At 39.9% G+C, this 16,667-nt stretch overlaps 1 protein-coding gene across 1 annotated transcript in view; it reads left to right on the plus strand.

Moving 5' to 3' along the window:
• Positions 1 to 206: 206 nt before the first annotated feature.
• Positions 207 to 16,667, plus strand: part of calb2a (calbindin 2a) — a 28,553-nt gene continuing 12,092 nt past the window's right edge. Inside the window, exons 1-4 of the mRNA XM_087796995.1 lie at positions 207 to 370; positions 9,473 to 9,549; positions 11,228 to 11,317; positions 11,756 to 11,836. Coding sequence (XP_087653121.1) covers positions 277 to 370; positions 9,473 to 9,549; positions 11,228 to 11,317; positions 11,756 to 11,836 — 342 coding nt within the window. The 5' untranslated portion in view covers positions 207 to 276. The remainder of the gene's footprint in view (positions 371 to 9,472; positions 9,550 to 11,227; positions 11,318 to 11,755; positions 11,837 to 16,667) is intronic.

Raw genomic sequence — 16,667 nt, forward strand, 5'->3', positions numbered from 1 at the left:
CTATCACTCACTCACACACACACTTTCTCTCTCTCCCCCTATATCAGTCACACGCACACACACACACTCTCTCTCTCCTCCATCACTCACACACACACACACACACACACACTGGGACTTTTTGCTCCCGGTGCCAGTGCGCCTCTAGCGGTCGCGCCGCGCACGTGCCGGCCGGTTAAATACCGGGGGCGCGTGCGTCCGGTACCACAGTGAGGAGGTTCGAAGCTCAGACGCACAAAAGTTCGCGGATTGTTTGTGGAGCATCTTCTGAGCATCATGGCCAACAAAGCGCAGCAGCCTCCTCACCTGCACCTGGCGGAGGTCACCGCGTCGCAGTTCCTGGACATCTGGAAACACTTCGACGCTGACGGTGAGACTCGTCATCCTTTCATCCCTTCTTCTCTTCATCCCTTCTTTATTTCATCCCTTCTTTATTTAATCGCTTCTTTATTTCATCCCTTCATCCCTTCTTTATTTCATCGCTTCTTTATTTCATCCCTTCATCGCTTCTTTACTTCATCCCTTCTTTATTTCATCGCTTCTTTACTTCATCCCTTCTTTACTTTATCCCTTCATCCCTTCTTCAATTCATCCCTTCTTCACTTCTTCACCTTATCTCTTCATCTCTTATTCTCTCCTTCACTGAAGTCACTCGTTCATCGCTTCTTAAAGTGACGTTAGAATCTTCCAGGCGTCAATGAAACATTTATTAAATTTAAATCATTCATATTTCATTTTGAGTCTTCAAATGATGAACGATGGCGTCGTCATTTCGTTCATTAAGTCACATATTTATTTTTTTAAATCTTGTTGGAGGATTTATGAAAGGTTTATAAAATTATACAAATTGTGAAAATAAATGGAAATGCTTTTAACGCAATAGGAACAAAAAGGCAGATTGCGTTTGAATTTGTTATAATCGGACTTTACGCCATAAAAGCGAAATATAACATCTTACATATGAATAGTTAGTCAGAGAATAATGTTTTTTTTCATGATGATAATCAGCTTTACATTGATCTTTATTTAAATGTTTTGAAATTATAATAATAAAAAGGGCAATTTCGTTGAAAATGAAAGTTTGGGGCTAAAAACGATATGTTTGACTTAAACTTATGAAATGAACAAAAACAAATTAAAAATATATATGTTATATATATATATGCATAAAACTAAATTATTATTTTCTAGAATAGAATAAAAATATATTTAAAAGGTGTCATGTATTTACTGACTTTGATCCATATACATTAATTAATAATTAATAATAATTAATTAATTCCGGAACCATCGATGGTAAGAACTGATCAATGACGCTGAAGGTGTTCGTTGCTTGGACGTTGATGTATTGATACGTTGAATTTGATCAGTTTTCATCTGGATCTGAATGACTGATCTGGAGAGTTCGATGTTCCTTCGTCAGATGTTTCCGTCCCACAAGACTGTTTTTCTGTGTAACCTTCAGAGGTTGTTTTTTAGACGTGGATGGACTTGGTTTCTAAGAGTCTTGAAGAAACACTCGGACTTGGTATTAATTCTCTTCAATCCAACCCTCTTGACGTCCTCTCGTTCCAAACTCATTCATGGACCTTACGTGGTTCGAGCTTGAATTGTTTCCTTCGTCGTCTTGATCGATTTCTTGATCTTGGACATAGTTTCATCTTGGGTTGGACCTGAAGGTCCTGGTACTGACAAAGGTCTAAATAATGGCTAAGCCCTCTCCTCATGACTCCTGAAATACTTAAAAGTAAAACCTAAAATCGTTGGTCTTAGTCTTGGTGTGATACCTTCCCCGTCTTAACTCTTTGTACTGAGGTCCTCTGCCTGATGAAGGTCTTGGTCGTATTTGATCTTTATTTAATTTGTTTGACTCATCACAATCTTCTCCATGGATCTCAGTCCTGCACTTGGTCTGGACCAGCTGAGAAGTCCTGGTTTTGGATGGTCTTTCCAGTGTCTCAGGTCTCAGGTTCATCGTGAAACTAGAATTGACCCGAGCGGCTGACAAATACACCACTTGTGTCTTGACTTGAGTCGCTTTACGCTCTGGTCTGGAGTCTCTAAAGATCTGGTCCTGGTGGAAAATATTCCAGTGGGGAACCAGAGTGTGGGCGACGAGCCTCAGAGTCTCCTGTGAGAACTGATGTTTGTGACTGGCGGGCGGTCGCCACGGTCGCCACGGTCGCCACGGTCGCCACGGTCGCCACGGTCGCCACGGTCGCCACGATCAGCGACTCATTCGACTCCTTGTCTTGCAAATCCCACTCATAACCTCAAGTGAACATCAACAGCATCTGGTTTAAAAACTATCCTGGTCGTCTTCTCCAAGTCCTTTGAAAATAACTGTGATTTTCAAAATAAAATCTGTTCTTTAAATATCACCATAAATGTCCATCCTGCACTTTTACATTCCACCCCGTTACCATTTTCTTTAAGTCACATTACAGATGAGTCAAAGCCTTGTAGGAGCCAAGGTCTCCAGCAGTTTGGTGAGATTAATTTTGTTGGTAGTGAGATAGTGGTGAAGTGAACTAACACATGATAGAAAGTGTTACAATGAAGTTTGTTTTACACTGGAATGTCAAGAATAGGACATTTTACACTCAATGCTATACTTGCTAGCTTATCTAGTGGCTAACAGTGCTAGCTTAGCTAATGGCTAACAGTGCTAGCTTAGCTAGTGGTTAACAGTGCTAGCTCAGCTAGTAGCTAACAGTTCTATCTTAGCTAGTGTCTAACAGTACTAGCTTAGCTAGTGGCTAACAGTGCAAGCTTAGCTAGTGGCTAACAGTGCTAGCTTAGCTAGTGGCTAAAACAGTCTATAAAACAGATCTTTACAGATCAGGAATTTTTTAAATATTGGCAAAACTCTACTTTCTAGATTCGTCCAAATCAAGTCAGGTTTTTGATTTTGTCTCCTAAAGTCTCTCACCTTGGACCGTGAACCGGACCCCGAGGTGCTTTACATTTCTCCTGCTGTCACTTTGCAAATCAAAGCAGCGCATCAACATGTCGGGCTCCGGCGCATCCGTCCCTCATTAGCAGGCGTCGTCTGCGAAAACAAAAACTCATTTGTTTGCCAGGATGAAGTAAACATGGCGACGACGAAAACCCTCGGGAGACGCGGCGCCCCAGAGATGATGAAACCACATATTCCCCCGGCTGGCCCGGGATCAAATCCCCGGTGGATTACTTCTCATCTTCCTCCACCGCCTTCGTCGGGACGTTTCCATTCTTCCCGTTCAAAGCTAAGACGGCAGGCGAGCGAAGCGTCTTCTCTCGATAATTATAGCATTTACCGCCAATTATTTTTATTTACCTGCATGTGAAGACTGTCCTCGCTGTGATCCCGGCACTAAATATTCACGACTGGACTGCGGCGAGAAGCGAAAGCACTCTGGAGTTCTTCTCCGGGGCTGAATTTTTAGACTCAGAACCAGTAAAGCTTCTTAACCGGGCCTCCCCGGGGAACTGGGGCTGCGGAGGCTGAAAAGTTTGGGACCAAAAGTGAGGCTTTTATCTCCTGCTCTCGGTGCAAAGTTTAAGTGCTCTGGTATCATCCGTGAGACGTCTCGTTCCGACCTATAAAGGTTTTTAGGTGACATTTGAGCAGAATCATCTGGACGCGAGCGGCAACGATGAGCAAATGTCAGATGATTTCTGCGATCCGCAGCCCGACGTCTCTCAGTCTTACTTATGGTGAGAGACGACAGTTAGAGACGGAGCTTCTCTCCACCGTTCTTTCACGTCATCAGTTTGAAGAACAGAATCTCTTCTGGAGTTTCCATGAAACTCGTCTTAAAAAGTTTTGCAGTTTGAAATCATGATGCGTTACATATTCCCAGACCTGCAGTTTGACGTCACTGACCACTCAGTCTAATAGTGAGGAATGATCACAGATACAAGTGGAATGAAAGCAGTTTGAGTTTCTATTCTTTATAAATAAAAATGACTTACTTACTGAGAAATAGGCTCAGACATATACGAGCGGTGCAACACTCAATGCATTTGTGTCGGTGATGCATTGAGATGCATTACCGTACGCTACGTTGCCTTTGTGTTACAAATTTCTTTGTGTTATCTTGTCTTTGCGTTATGTTATCTTTGTGTTATGTTATCTTTGTGTTACGTGGCCTTAGCATTGTGCGTTTGAACTTCGTTGTACATGCTATAATGACAAATAAAGATTCTATTCGCATTACGTTGCTTTTGTGTAACATTACTTTTGCGCTAAATTACTTTTGCGTTACATTACTTTTGCGCTAAATTTCTTTTGTGTAACATTACTTTTGCACTAAATTTCTTTTGCGTTACATTACTTTTGCGCTAAATTTATTTTGCGTTACATTACTTTTGCGCTAAATTTCTTTTGTGTAACATTACTTTTGCACTAAATTACTTTTGCGTTACATTACTTTTGCGCTAAATTTCTTTTGCGTTACATTACTTTTGCGCTAAATTTCTTTTGTGTAACATTACTTTTGCGTTACATTACTTTTGCGCTAAATTACTTTTGCGTTACATTACTTTTGCACTAAATTACTTTTGCGTTACATTACTTTTGCGCTAAATTGCTTTTGCGTTACATTACTTTTGCGCTAAATTACTTTTGCGTTACATTACTTTTGCGCTAAATTACTTTTGCGTTACATTACTTTTGCGCTACATTACTTTTGCGCTAAATTACTTTTGCGTTACATTACTTTTGCGCTAAATTGCTTTTGCGTTACATTACTTTTGCGCTACATTACTTTTGCGCTAAATTACTTTTGCGTTACATTACTTTTGCGTTACATTACTTTTGCGTTACATTACTTTTGCGCTAAATTACTTTTGCGTTACATTACTTTTGCGCTAAATTGCTTTTGCGTTACATTACTTTTGCGCTACATTACTTTTGCGCTAAATTACTTTTGCGTTACATTACTTTTGCGCTAAATTACTTTTGCGTTACATTACTTTTGCACTAAATTACTTTTGCGTTACATTACTTTTGCGCTAAATTACTTTTGCGTTACATTACTTTTGCGCTAAATTACTTTTGCGTTACATTACTTTTGCGCTAAATTGCTTTTGCGTTACATTACTTTTGCGTTACATTACTTTTGTGTTACATTACTTTTGCGTTACATTACTTTTGCGTTACATTACTTTTGCGCTAAATTGCTTTTGAGATGCATTACTTTTGCGTTATATTGCGTAACGATTCCTTTCCGTTACGCTTTCTTTACTTTGCATTATGTTACGTTGCCTTTGCAGTTTGCACTTAGTTTGCATTGCAGTTTGGTAACAGTTGCATGTATGAAGATTTTCAACACGTCTCAGACCAGGAACTAATAATATACTCTGAACAATCCGAATGAACATAATTTACCAGAGGATGGCAGTGTTACTCTTTGTTACTCTTTGTTACTCTTTGTTACTTCAGTCTGCGCTCCAAGCGTTCCATCGCTCGCTGGATACAAGTTTGCTGTCAAACCCAAGAACCAAAAAACTTTTCTTGCCGCTTTTGTTTAACACGTCCTTCTTCCTTCCAAGACTTTTTCAAAATGGCCGCCAGACTCGTGTTGATGTTTTGTTTGTGACCTCATGCCTGACCTCAGTCATGAGACCATTTAATGGTCAAGTGAGTCGTAGAAATGCAATTTCGTTGAATTTCAAGTTATGACGTCTCCTCCACGCTGCAAAGTCACTCAAAAACTGTTTTTTAACGTTAGCTTCTAGAACACAGTGATGAAGATTCTAATAGTCAGTTGGAAACATCTGGTTTTATGCTTTCATAAAAATGACACAGATGTCTCAGAAGTTTATAAGGGCAAGGCTTTGGTTCTCTGCTGTTATACGGTGTTTTCTAGACCGAATAAAGCTCCAGGAAGTTGCCAACATTCAGTTTGAAACCTTTCAAATGTCAGATCCTGTTGGCGACTACAGAACCCTGATGGTTAACCATAAATGTCAAACCTCCTTCCTCTTCTCGCCCGTTTCATCAATTCATTTGTGCAAAAACACTTTGATCAAAAGAGTCTTGAGGACCAGGACCAATTCCACTCTGACGTGGGACTCTTGGGTCGCAGATCGAAGTTTATCGATGGCCGACAGCGCCGTGACCCGCAGCAGAGAAGCATAAAAGGCAAAAAATAAGAGACAAGTTTGTGATTCCCAAGAGATTTTGGTTTAATCCACGTCAGGCTTGAGATCGGCGAAGGCGGTGGTGTGTGGAGGACGATCACAGACAGATGTTTCTTTATGAACACAGTATATGCAGCTGTTCGTTTACAGAACGAACGGCACGTAATCTCCGCATAAATCTATTTTTATTTCCACTTGGCTGGTGGTTAATCACTCCTCGGTCGCCTCTCCCCGGAATGATAATGTCAACAAGACCCACAGGAGGTGAAGCGACGACGCTCTCGCTTCCTCAAACCCTCATCAGACGCTCACAACGTGTCCAAGGATAGAACAAAGACGGGGAGGATGACAGGGGGAGGACGGCGGGGCCGAGGAAGTGGAGGAGAATCTTTGCGAGGGTTTAATGAGGCAGTTCTGCCTGCCGGGCTTTTCGTCGTCGTTTGGAGCCATCTGTCCGGCCTTGTCGGCGGAGCGCTGGCACTCTCTCACATGCTACCTGGGTGTCGCTCGCCCGTCCTCGGAATAGAAAGTGAGGAGCAGCAGGACGGAAGGAAGACAACTTCATTGAGGACAGGAAGTGATCGGGTCGATAATGAGAGGAAGAAGACGTCAGATATGAGAGGTTGAGTTCGTGGTATGGAAGGGTGTCCGGTGCTGGTGCCAGACTGGTACTTTTGAAAAGGTGCTGGCAGAGGTACTAAGGTGGGACGTCAAACTTGGTCAAACTTGGTCAAACTAGGGGCCAAATAAATCTCTGTTTAACAGGAAGTTTGAATATGAAAACGACTTTTAATTCTCTGAGTCTCCATCAATGATGGTCCTCATTTACCAAAGTCTGCCATTAAACTCCATCAACATCAGTTTGACTCTGTTTAATTGTTGACGTCCACCATCTCTGCTCATTATGTGGCCTTCAAATTCTTTATATTTTTTATTTTTTTATCATAGTTATTTTATGGTTTATATAACAATGAAGTGTTTATTCAGTAAAATATTTTTTATCAAATTATTCACAGTGTTTAGTTCATTGCAATTTAACTTTCGGCCACTAGACGGCAGTAATCATTACGTCCACCACATTTAAAGGAACATTGAAATCCCGGCGATGACTGAGGACGAGAGGATGCAGTGGACTCTATTGAAATTCATGTTTGGACATATTTTGGTTTGAAAACAAATGAAATCAGTTACGACTTCGTCAAGAGTCATGTGGTCTGTAAATACTACAACACCAGAGTCAAGTACTGTACAATACTACACATATATACTTGTTACTACACTATCACAACACCAGAGTCAAGTACTGGACAATACTACTCATATATACTTGTTACTACACTATCACAACACCAGAGTCAAGTACTGGACAATACTACACATATATACTTGTTACTACACTATCACAACACCAGAGTCAAGTACTGGACAATACTACACATATATACTTGTTACTACAATATCACAACACCAGAGTCAAGTACTGGACAATACTACACATATATCCTTGTTACTACAGTATCACAACACCAGAGTCAAGTACTGGACAATACTACACATATATCCTTGTTACTACAATATCACAACACCAGAGTCAAGTACTGGACAATACTACACATATATACTTGTTACTACACTATCGCAACACCAGAGTCAAGTACTCGGCAATACTACACATATATACTTGTTACTACACTATCACAACACCAGAGTCAAGTACTGGACAATACTACACATATATACTTGTTACTACACTATCACAACACCAGAGTCAAGTACTGGACAATACTACACATATATCCTTGTTACTACACTATCGCAACACCAGAGTCAAGTATTCGGCAATACTACACATATATCCTTGTTACTACACTATCACAACACCAGAGTCAAGTACTGGACAATACTACACATATATACTTGTATGTATTATGAAATGTATTGTATCGCCTGAATCTTGCCAATACACACCCTTTGTTTGAGGTAAAGTGAAAAAAAGGTCTTACTTTTCAGTGAAAAGAAGAACAACCTTCTTCGTGGAGACGTGAGGTCAATTGTATCGTGACGTCGTCAGTCAAACACAAATGTTGCTGAAGTTAGCGACAAAGTGTGAGTCTCACTGACTTGCGTTGATGTTTGAGGCACGAGCGTCTTATCTTAAATCAAGTCAGGATGTCGCATTTGGACGTTGGGTTACGCAACAGTGATGTAACCCAGATTGTGTAATCCAGGTCTTCAATAATTCAGGATCAAGTTGAGCATTGAGGAGAAACCTCTAGTCAGTGTCCCGCCACAAGAACCAGTATAAGAACCCTGGGTTCCTCATGAGAACGCAAGAGCTTTAAATAAAAAAAAGATATGAGACAAAACTACATTTTTTTTCTTAAATCACATTCTAGTTTTGAGTTTGCTCTAAATAAAGTTGTGACCAGGAGTGTGTATTGGCAAGAATCTGACGATATGTATGACAATACAGGGTCAACGATACGATATATAGTAAAACTGTAGTAACAACAAGTATATATGTGTAGTATTGTCGAGTACTTGACTCTGGTGTTTCAGAATTTACAGACCACATGATTCTTGATGAAGTAACTTTTTTTTATTTGTTTTTAAACAAAAATATGTCCACTGTATCCTCTCGTCCTCAGTCATCGCCCCGATCATTTAACTGTTCCTTTAACTACAGAGTCAGTACTGCTGCCAACTTGTGGCTGGGATTTTACTTTTAAGAAAGGCTGTGAATATTTGAATATTTGAATATTTGAAGGGAAGCTGAAGGGAACAAATAGGAGTTTTCGGAGTCGATGGTTTTGAATCGGAAAGAAAACTGTTTCATGACCAACATGAGGTTTTAAATTGGAGACCAAGGTTAGGACAGATTTATAATAATAATAATAATAATAATTTGAGATCGTTATGTGAGGAGACAACGGTCAAAGGTTAGAAGGTCTGAGCTGTTGCAGATATTTCAGGATAAACATTTTATACTACAAGATCCTAAACTTCTGAACCAGTCAGAAGAGTTGAAGCTGCCGTGTTGGATTGGTTTAAGCTGCACGTGGCGTCTTGCAGGAGGTTTTAAGACTGATTGTGGGTCAGTTTCAGGTGGAACTCGATCTGGAGGCTCACGTTCTTAAGATGCTCGGGATCAATACTTATGGATCTCAGTTGAAAACACGTTTCATTCTTAACGTCCTTTAAAGTGATCATTTAGCATGAGTGTTGTGAGCATCGCGACAGGAAGGAAGTCTTGTGTTTCCATCGATAAAGAAAACATCGGTTTCTAATGATCCGTGTGAAAGTTCAAGATGTGTCGCTGATGTCGTGTTGTGTCGTCTTCCAGGGAACGGATACATCGAAGGGAAGGAGCTGGAGAGCTTCTTCAGGGAGTTGGAGTCGGCCCGTAGAGGAGCAGGAGTGGTGAGTCCTGGACGTCTACGAACTGCTGGTGTCGGCCACTAGGGGGTGTCAATGTTTCCAATTTGTTTCTACACCCTTAGTCGAAGCGTCTCACCTTCTTGTAGATTCAAGATCTTTTTGTGTTATGCTATAAAAACCACTAGAGGGTTCAGTCTCCATTCAAACAACCTAATTACATTACACTAAACCCCTTCCAGTAATGATCAGACAATATACGATTTGAATTGCTGGATCTGTTTTACCTTTCTCCACTATAGTCTTACTTCAACTGTAAAGTGTTTTGAGATAACTTTGTTATGATAAGACACTTTAAATAAAATAAAATGGAATTGAATAAGATATGTTGTGAACCCATTTTATATACAAATATGTACCAAATTATAGCCAACATAACAGATGAATCACATGTATTCATTTAGATTCATCACATCTATTTAATTCAAACTAAAAGTCATACTTAAAAACCTATAATTATCGAAATATGTATAAAATCTGTTGTTCTTCCTGAATTGATGTTGCACACGTCACTAAAACTCTGTCAAAGTGTTGGTGAGCTATAAAGCCGCACCAGGACTCACCGTAGTATTACTCAGTGAGTCACTGTAGTATCATTCCAAGAATCACCATAGCATTACTCTGCAAGTCAACATACTATTACTTTGATAGTGACCGTAGTATTATTACCCCGAGTCACCGTAGTATAACTCCAAGAGTCACCGTACTATTATTCCATGAATCATCATACAATTACTCTGAGAGTCACCGCAGTATTAATCCACGACTCACCGTAATATTACTCCCCGAGTCACCGCAGTATTACTTTGCAAGTCACCGCAGTATTACTCCACGAGTCACCACAGTATTACTCCCTGAGTCACCATAGTATTGCTCTCTGAGTCACCGCAGTATTACTCCCCGAGTCACCATAATATTACTCTCCGAGTCACCGCAGTAAAACTTCGCGAGTCACTGCAGTATTACTCCACGAGTCACCGCAGTATTACTCCAAGAGTCACCGCAGTATTACTCCTCGAGTCACCGTAGTATAACTCCAAGAGTCACCGTACTATTATTCCATGAATCATCATACAATTACTCTGAGAGTCACCGCAGTATTAATCCATGACTCACCGTAATATTACTCCCCGAGTCACCGCAGTATTACTTTGCAAGTCACCGCAGTATTACTCCACGAGTCACCGCAGTATTACTCCCTGAGTCACCATAGTATTGCTCCCTGAGTCACCGCAGTATTACTCCCAGAGTCACCATAATATTACTCTCCGAGTCACCGCAGTAAAACTTCGCGAGTCACTGCAGTATTACTCCACGAGTCACCGCAGTATTACTCCAAGAGTCACCGCAGTATTACTCCTCGAGTCACCGTAGAATTACTCCACGAGTCACCGTTGTATTGCTCCCTGAGTCACAGTAGTATTACTCTGCGAGTTACTGTAGTATTATTCAATGAATCACCGCAGTATTACTTCGTGAATCACTGCAGTATTACTACATGAGTAGTATTACTCCCCGAGTCAGCACAGTATTACTTCACAAGTCACAGTAGTGTTACTCAGTGTTACTTCGAGTTTTGCTTATTTTATATCCAGCAACAGGAACAACAATAAAGGGTTAAAACTGGGGTTGCTGATCCTCATCACTGACGTTTCCTCCTCAGGATCCTTCCAACCCGACATTCAGAGAAAAGATGAAGGAGTTCATGCAGAAGTTCGACAAGAACAAAGACGGAAGGATCGAGATGTCGGAGGTGAGGAAACAAAATGTCGTGAGAAACACTCTGAGGAAACAAAATGTCGTGAGAAACACTCTGAGGAAACAAAATGTCGTGAGAAACACTCTGAGGAAACAAAATGTCGTAAGAAACACTCTGAGGAATCGACCGTGAGATGATTCTGGCTCAAACTTCTTCCTCATCGCAACAATCCTGCGTCAGTGGGAGAAGATCAAGCGCCTGGACCAGGCGTCGATAGTCTTGAACCGGACAGACCCGGATTTAAACTCTCTTTCTTTGACGATCCTTCACTGTAATCCGTTTCTCCTGCTCGGCCTCGTCGGGTTCCTGAGGTTGACGCTCTCTATTATTCATGTCTGATTTTCCCATTTGAGACTTTGGGGACGGACGCCTCCATCTCTTCCCTCACAGCGAGTCAGCTCCACCATCTTACCTCTGTCGCTCTCTCTCCAGCTGGCCCAGATTCTCCCGACCGAGGAGAACTTCCTGCTCTGCTTCAGACAGTTCGTCAGCTCCAGCGCCGAGTTCATGGCGGTAAGTTTTGAACTGAAGTGTGATTTATTGACACGAATGACTCAATGTTAGCTTCTGTCGAAACAAAGAAAAATTATTTTCAACGTTAATCAAACAATTTTCAACTATAATCAAACAATTTTAACTGTAATCGAACAAATTCAAACAAAAATCGCACAATTTTCAACTATAATCAAACAATTTCAACTATAATCGCTCAATTTTTAACTATGATCGCACAATTTTTAACTATAATCAAACAATTTCAACTATAATCAAATTATTTTAAACTATAATCATACAATTTTCAACTATAATCAAACAATTTTCAACTCTAATCATACAATTTTCAACTATAATCAAACAATTTCAACTATAATCGCACAATTTTTAACTATAATCAAACAATTTCAACTATAATCAAATTATTTTAAACTGTAATCAAACAATTTTCAATTTTATATAACAATTGTCAACTCTAATCATACAATTTTCAACTATAATCAAACAATTTTCAACTATAATCAAACAATTTAAACTATAATCAAACAATTTTCAACTCTAATCATACAATTTTCAACTATAATCAAACAATTTAAACTATAATCAAATTATTTTAAACTGTAATCAAACAATTTTCAACTTTTATATAACAATTGTCAACTATAATCATACAATTTTCAACTATAATCAAACAATTTTAACTGTAATCGAACAAATTCAAACAAAAATCGCACAATTTTCAACTATAATCAAACAATTTCAACTATAATCGCTCAATTTTTAACTATGATCGCACAATTTTTAACTATAATCAAACAATTTCAACTATAATCAAATTATTTTAAACTATAATCATACAATTTTCAACTATAATCAAACAATTTTCAACTCTAATCATACAATTTTCAACTATAATCAAACAATTTCAACTATAATCGCACAATTTTTAACTATAATCAAACAATTTCAACTATAATCAAATTATTTTAAACTGTAATCAAACAATTTTCAACTTTTATATAACAATTGTCAACTCTAATCATACAATTTTCAACTATAATCAAACAATTTAAACTATAATCAAACAATTTTCAACTCTAATCATACAATTTTCAACTATAATCAAACAATTTAAACTATAATCAAATTATTTTAAACTGTAATCAAACAATTTTCAACTTTTATATAACAATTGTCAACTATAATCATACAATTTTCAACTATAATCAAACATTATTCAACTTAAATCAAACAATTTTCAACTATAATCAAACAATTTTCAACTATAATCCAACAATTTTCAACTATAATCAAACATTTTTCAACTTAAATCAAACCATTTTCAACTATATTCCAACAATTTCAACCAAAATTCCACAATTTTCCACTATAATCAAACATTTTTTTAAATGTAATCAAGCAAACAAATATTTTTCAACTGATCAGACAAGATATTTGGAGGAGAAAAAAAAAAGTCACTATCATCAAGAAACAGAAATGCTGACGTCATCATTTTGTCTCTGCTCAAATCTTCTTTAAAACTGACCTCATATAAGTTTTAACCCTTTAGTCTCACGGAAACTACGAATGAACATCTACCGATGTCTGAAACGTAGCGCATGTTCTATCAACACATGATTGACAGTTGAAGTTCTCTACGAAGGTTTGGCTTAACCAAACCATATCTGGAGGAAAAATGTTCGAAAACGGAATTGAGAATAAATTAATTTATAAAAAAAACTGGCACTTTTTAAATGAAAAGAAAGATTCCAGCTTAGAAAAAAACAGACTTTCACATTAAATAACGTTATCCTGAAAACTTCCTGGCTTGCCAAAAAAGAAAATGAATCAGAAAAATAATTGAAAACATTTTTCCGATAAGGACTGAACCCCAAACGTTGCTTGTTGTTCTGAGCTCACGTGTTTTAAATCTGATTAAAAACCGACAAAAACAACTTCCCCCGAAGTCGCCTGTGACTCACTGAGTCATGAATAATTCAACCTCGCTGGACGAGGAAAAAGCTTTCGGCAGGCGCGACGAAAAGAAAGGAATCAGCTCTTCTGTAAAAGTACGCGAGCGAGTGAAGGACCGACCGTCGTGGGTTTTGGTCGCACGAACAGAACGATTAGAAAACGATTAGAAGGTCTGGAGGAGGTCGTCCTGAGTGCGAGGAATGAAACACGAACGAGGATGGATGGAAGACGAGTCGAGGGTTGTGTGTTTGTGCGTCCGACGTCACGGCGAGTCTTAACCGTCTCATTAAAGACACAAATACCCGTCACTTGTCACGACAACTCGGGGTCGTCGATCATCGCCGTATCCTCGTCACCACCACACACCAACCAGCAGACACCGATGTGCTAATGGCTTCAGTTTAAACAGGGGGTTAGTGCAATACACCTTATATATTACCTCTGCCAAGAAGATTATGGTCATGTTCTTGACTCACGTCTGGATTCATGATGGTTCTGGTGTGGGTTGGATCGTCATAACACAGCGCTACGAAATTCGGGGGCGATGGTGAACATACCGACACAAAAAGGTCTGTGCTGTGTCTCAAATCGCATACTTCTCTTAGTATACTAGAAGTTAGTATGCATCAGGATAGTGTACGTACTAACTAGTAACTAATTCTCCACAGATAGTACGTCTCAAATCGAACTCTGCTGAAAATGCTCTACCGAAAATTACGCGACAGCTTCTTCTTCTACTTCTATTTAACGATGTTGCAACCAGCTGTTTGAACGCTAGCGCCACCTGCTGGCAGCAAGTTTTGCAAGTGTGGAAAAATAAATAAAGAAAAAATAATCGAAATATTGGCGAGATATTTAAGATGGTATCAGCAGCGAAGACGTGTCATCCTCCTACTGCTGCTGAAAATGCACCTGTAAGGATATGTATATATATATATATATACTTTCGTTTACAACGTCACTAAGATGGAGCCGTTAAGTGTAGATAGTGTCCATCCAACCATACTGAGTATAGTTGGCGTTTAAGTGACAATTAAGTGTGCATGGTGCACTAAATTTCGCATACTAAGAATTGAGACGCACTTACGCACTAAAAATACTTACTTTGAGTACAGTAGTATGTGATTTGAGACACAGCACTGGACTTCGTCTGCTGACCACGCAACTACTTCTCAGACCGACGTACCTAAAACCTTCTAGACCAGAGGTGGGCAAACTCGGTCCTCAAGGGCCGCAGTGGGTGCAGGTTTTTGTTCCAACCAATCAAAAGGACACATTTTGACCAATCAGGTGTCTAAGGAGTGTAATCAGTTGATTGACAGTCTGGTGTTGCTTGTTTTAGCTGAAACATCATTGCAGCCCTTGAGGACCGAGTTTGCCCACCTCTGGTCTAGAAGAACTGCGAGATGTTGTACAAGGTTGGGAGTCACTCTGATGACTCGTCGTTGACGTCAGTCTAAGACCAATCGGCGGCCAGAACTTCCTCGACATCACTATTTTAGTGTCGGCCTAGCTTGCTTGGAACCACAGCCAGGTACCAGGTACTGAAAATAGTGTCAACATACCATGCTGGTGGAACCGCAATTAAAAGCGCTAGCAACTTGGAAAAGGGTCATTAGACTAAAGAACCCAGGCAATGGTCCCCATTTAAAAAACAAAACAAAAAAGGTATAATCAAGTTGTTAAAAAAGGCCAGAGCTACAGTTAGCGACTTGGCTGATTCTAAAGTACGTAGCCCAGCTAGAGACGAACATACAATCATCAAACTCAAGAAGAAAGTGGTTTACAAAGATACTACAAATGAAGTATTGATGTAAAAACTGAAAAAAAGGAATAACATACGACTTTATATTGCGTCAAAAGGAGAACACAGTTTTGTTTCATTCCACAACTGTGTGTTGTGTTGTGTTGTGACACCATAATGTTGTCTACCTACACCTAAGTCATCGTGTTAATTGTGATAACAACTGATGTGTAGCTGCTGAAACGTCTCTAAATCCACTGCCCCGGCGCGAAACATGAGCAACTGAGCGAACTTGGAAGAACCCAACGAGACAGAAGTGGGCAGAGAAGACTCTAAAGGGTTAGAATGAGAAAGCAGACCTTCTATTTTCAGGGTCATATATAATAGATAACAGCAGTGTAACTCCCCTCTGCAGAGGAGGAGCAGTGGGGGAACACCATCCATCTTTGATAAGGAGCCTCTTCTTTGGACGGAGACAGCCACGAGATTAAAACATTCATTAAAACGTCTTCCGCTCGCTCCCTCATTCTTCTGCAGTCGCCCTCTTCTCCGGGAGTGTGATTACAAGGGCCGTCCGGCTTTGTTGCCCCCTCGACCCCCACTCCGATTGCTGCTCTGCACCACAAATATGGAAGCCCGAGCGCTTGAACGGCGGACCGGGGTGGGATGGGATTCATCCCGAGTTAAGCGATTGAAAGTCGCTCCAGAGATCCCGAAGAAGCTTTACTTCCTAAACATAGATGTTGAGGTTAAAACGATCAAAACAGGGAGTCGCTTCCGTCGCTCCAACACGACGTCACATCTGTCCCGGGTCTTATACTTTGCGTCGTGGAGAAAGATGAACAATCCAGAGTGTGTCACGGGTCGTTAATTCGCCGCTTCAAGTCAAACTAAATACAAGCTTTACGATCGATCGGTCACACTTTGTCCAGGCGACTGTACAGGTCAATAGTCCCGGCAGAAAAAGTCCTGAGCTGTAGAAACATTGCTATATTTAAGGCAAATTTCCCGTCCGGGAGGTCGTCTCTTTCCGGCCAAATGGTCCTTTCAAGTTCCCTGTGCCACCGATCCCCCATTGAGAGACATCCTAATTTGTTTTCTTGTAATCTAATCATTCAAATGTTTCTCGGG

This window comes from Callionymus lyra, chromosome 8 (assembly GCF_982586985.1).
Source record: "Callionymus lyra chromosome 8, fCalLyr1.hap1.1, whole genome shotgun sequence".
NCBI lineage: Eukaryota > Metazoa > Chordata > Actinopteri > Syngnathiformes > Callionymidae > Callionymus > Callionymus lyra.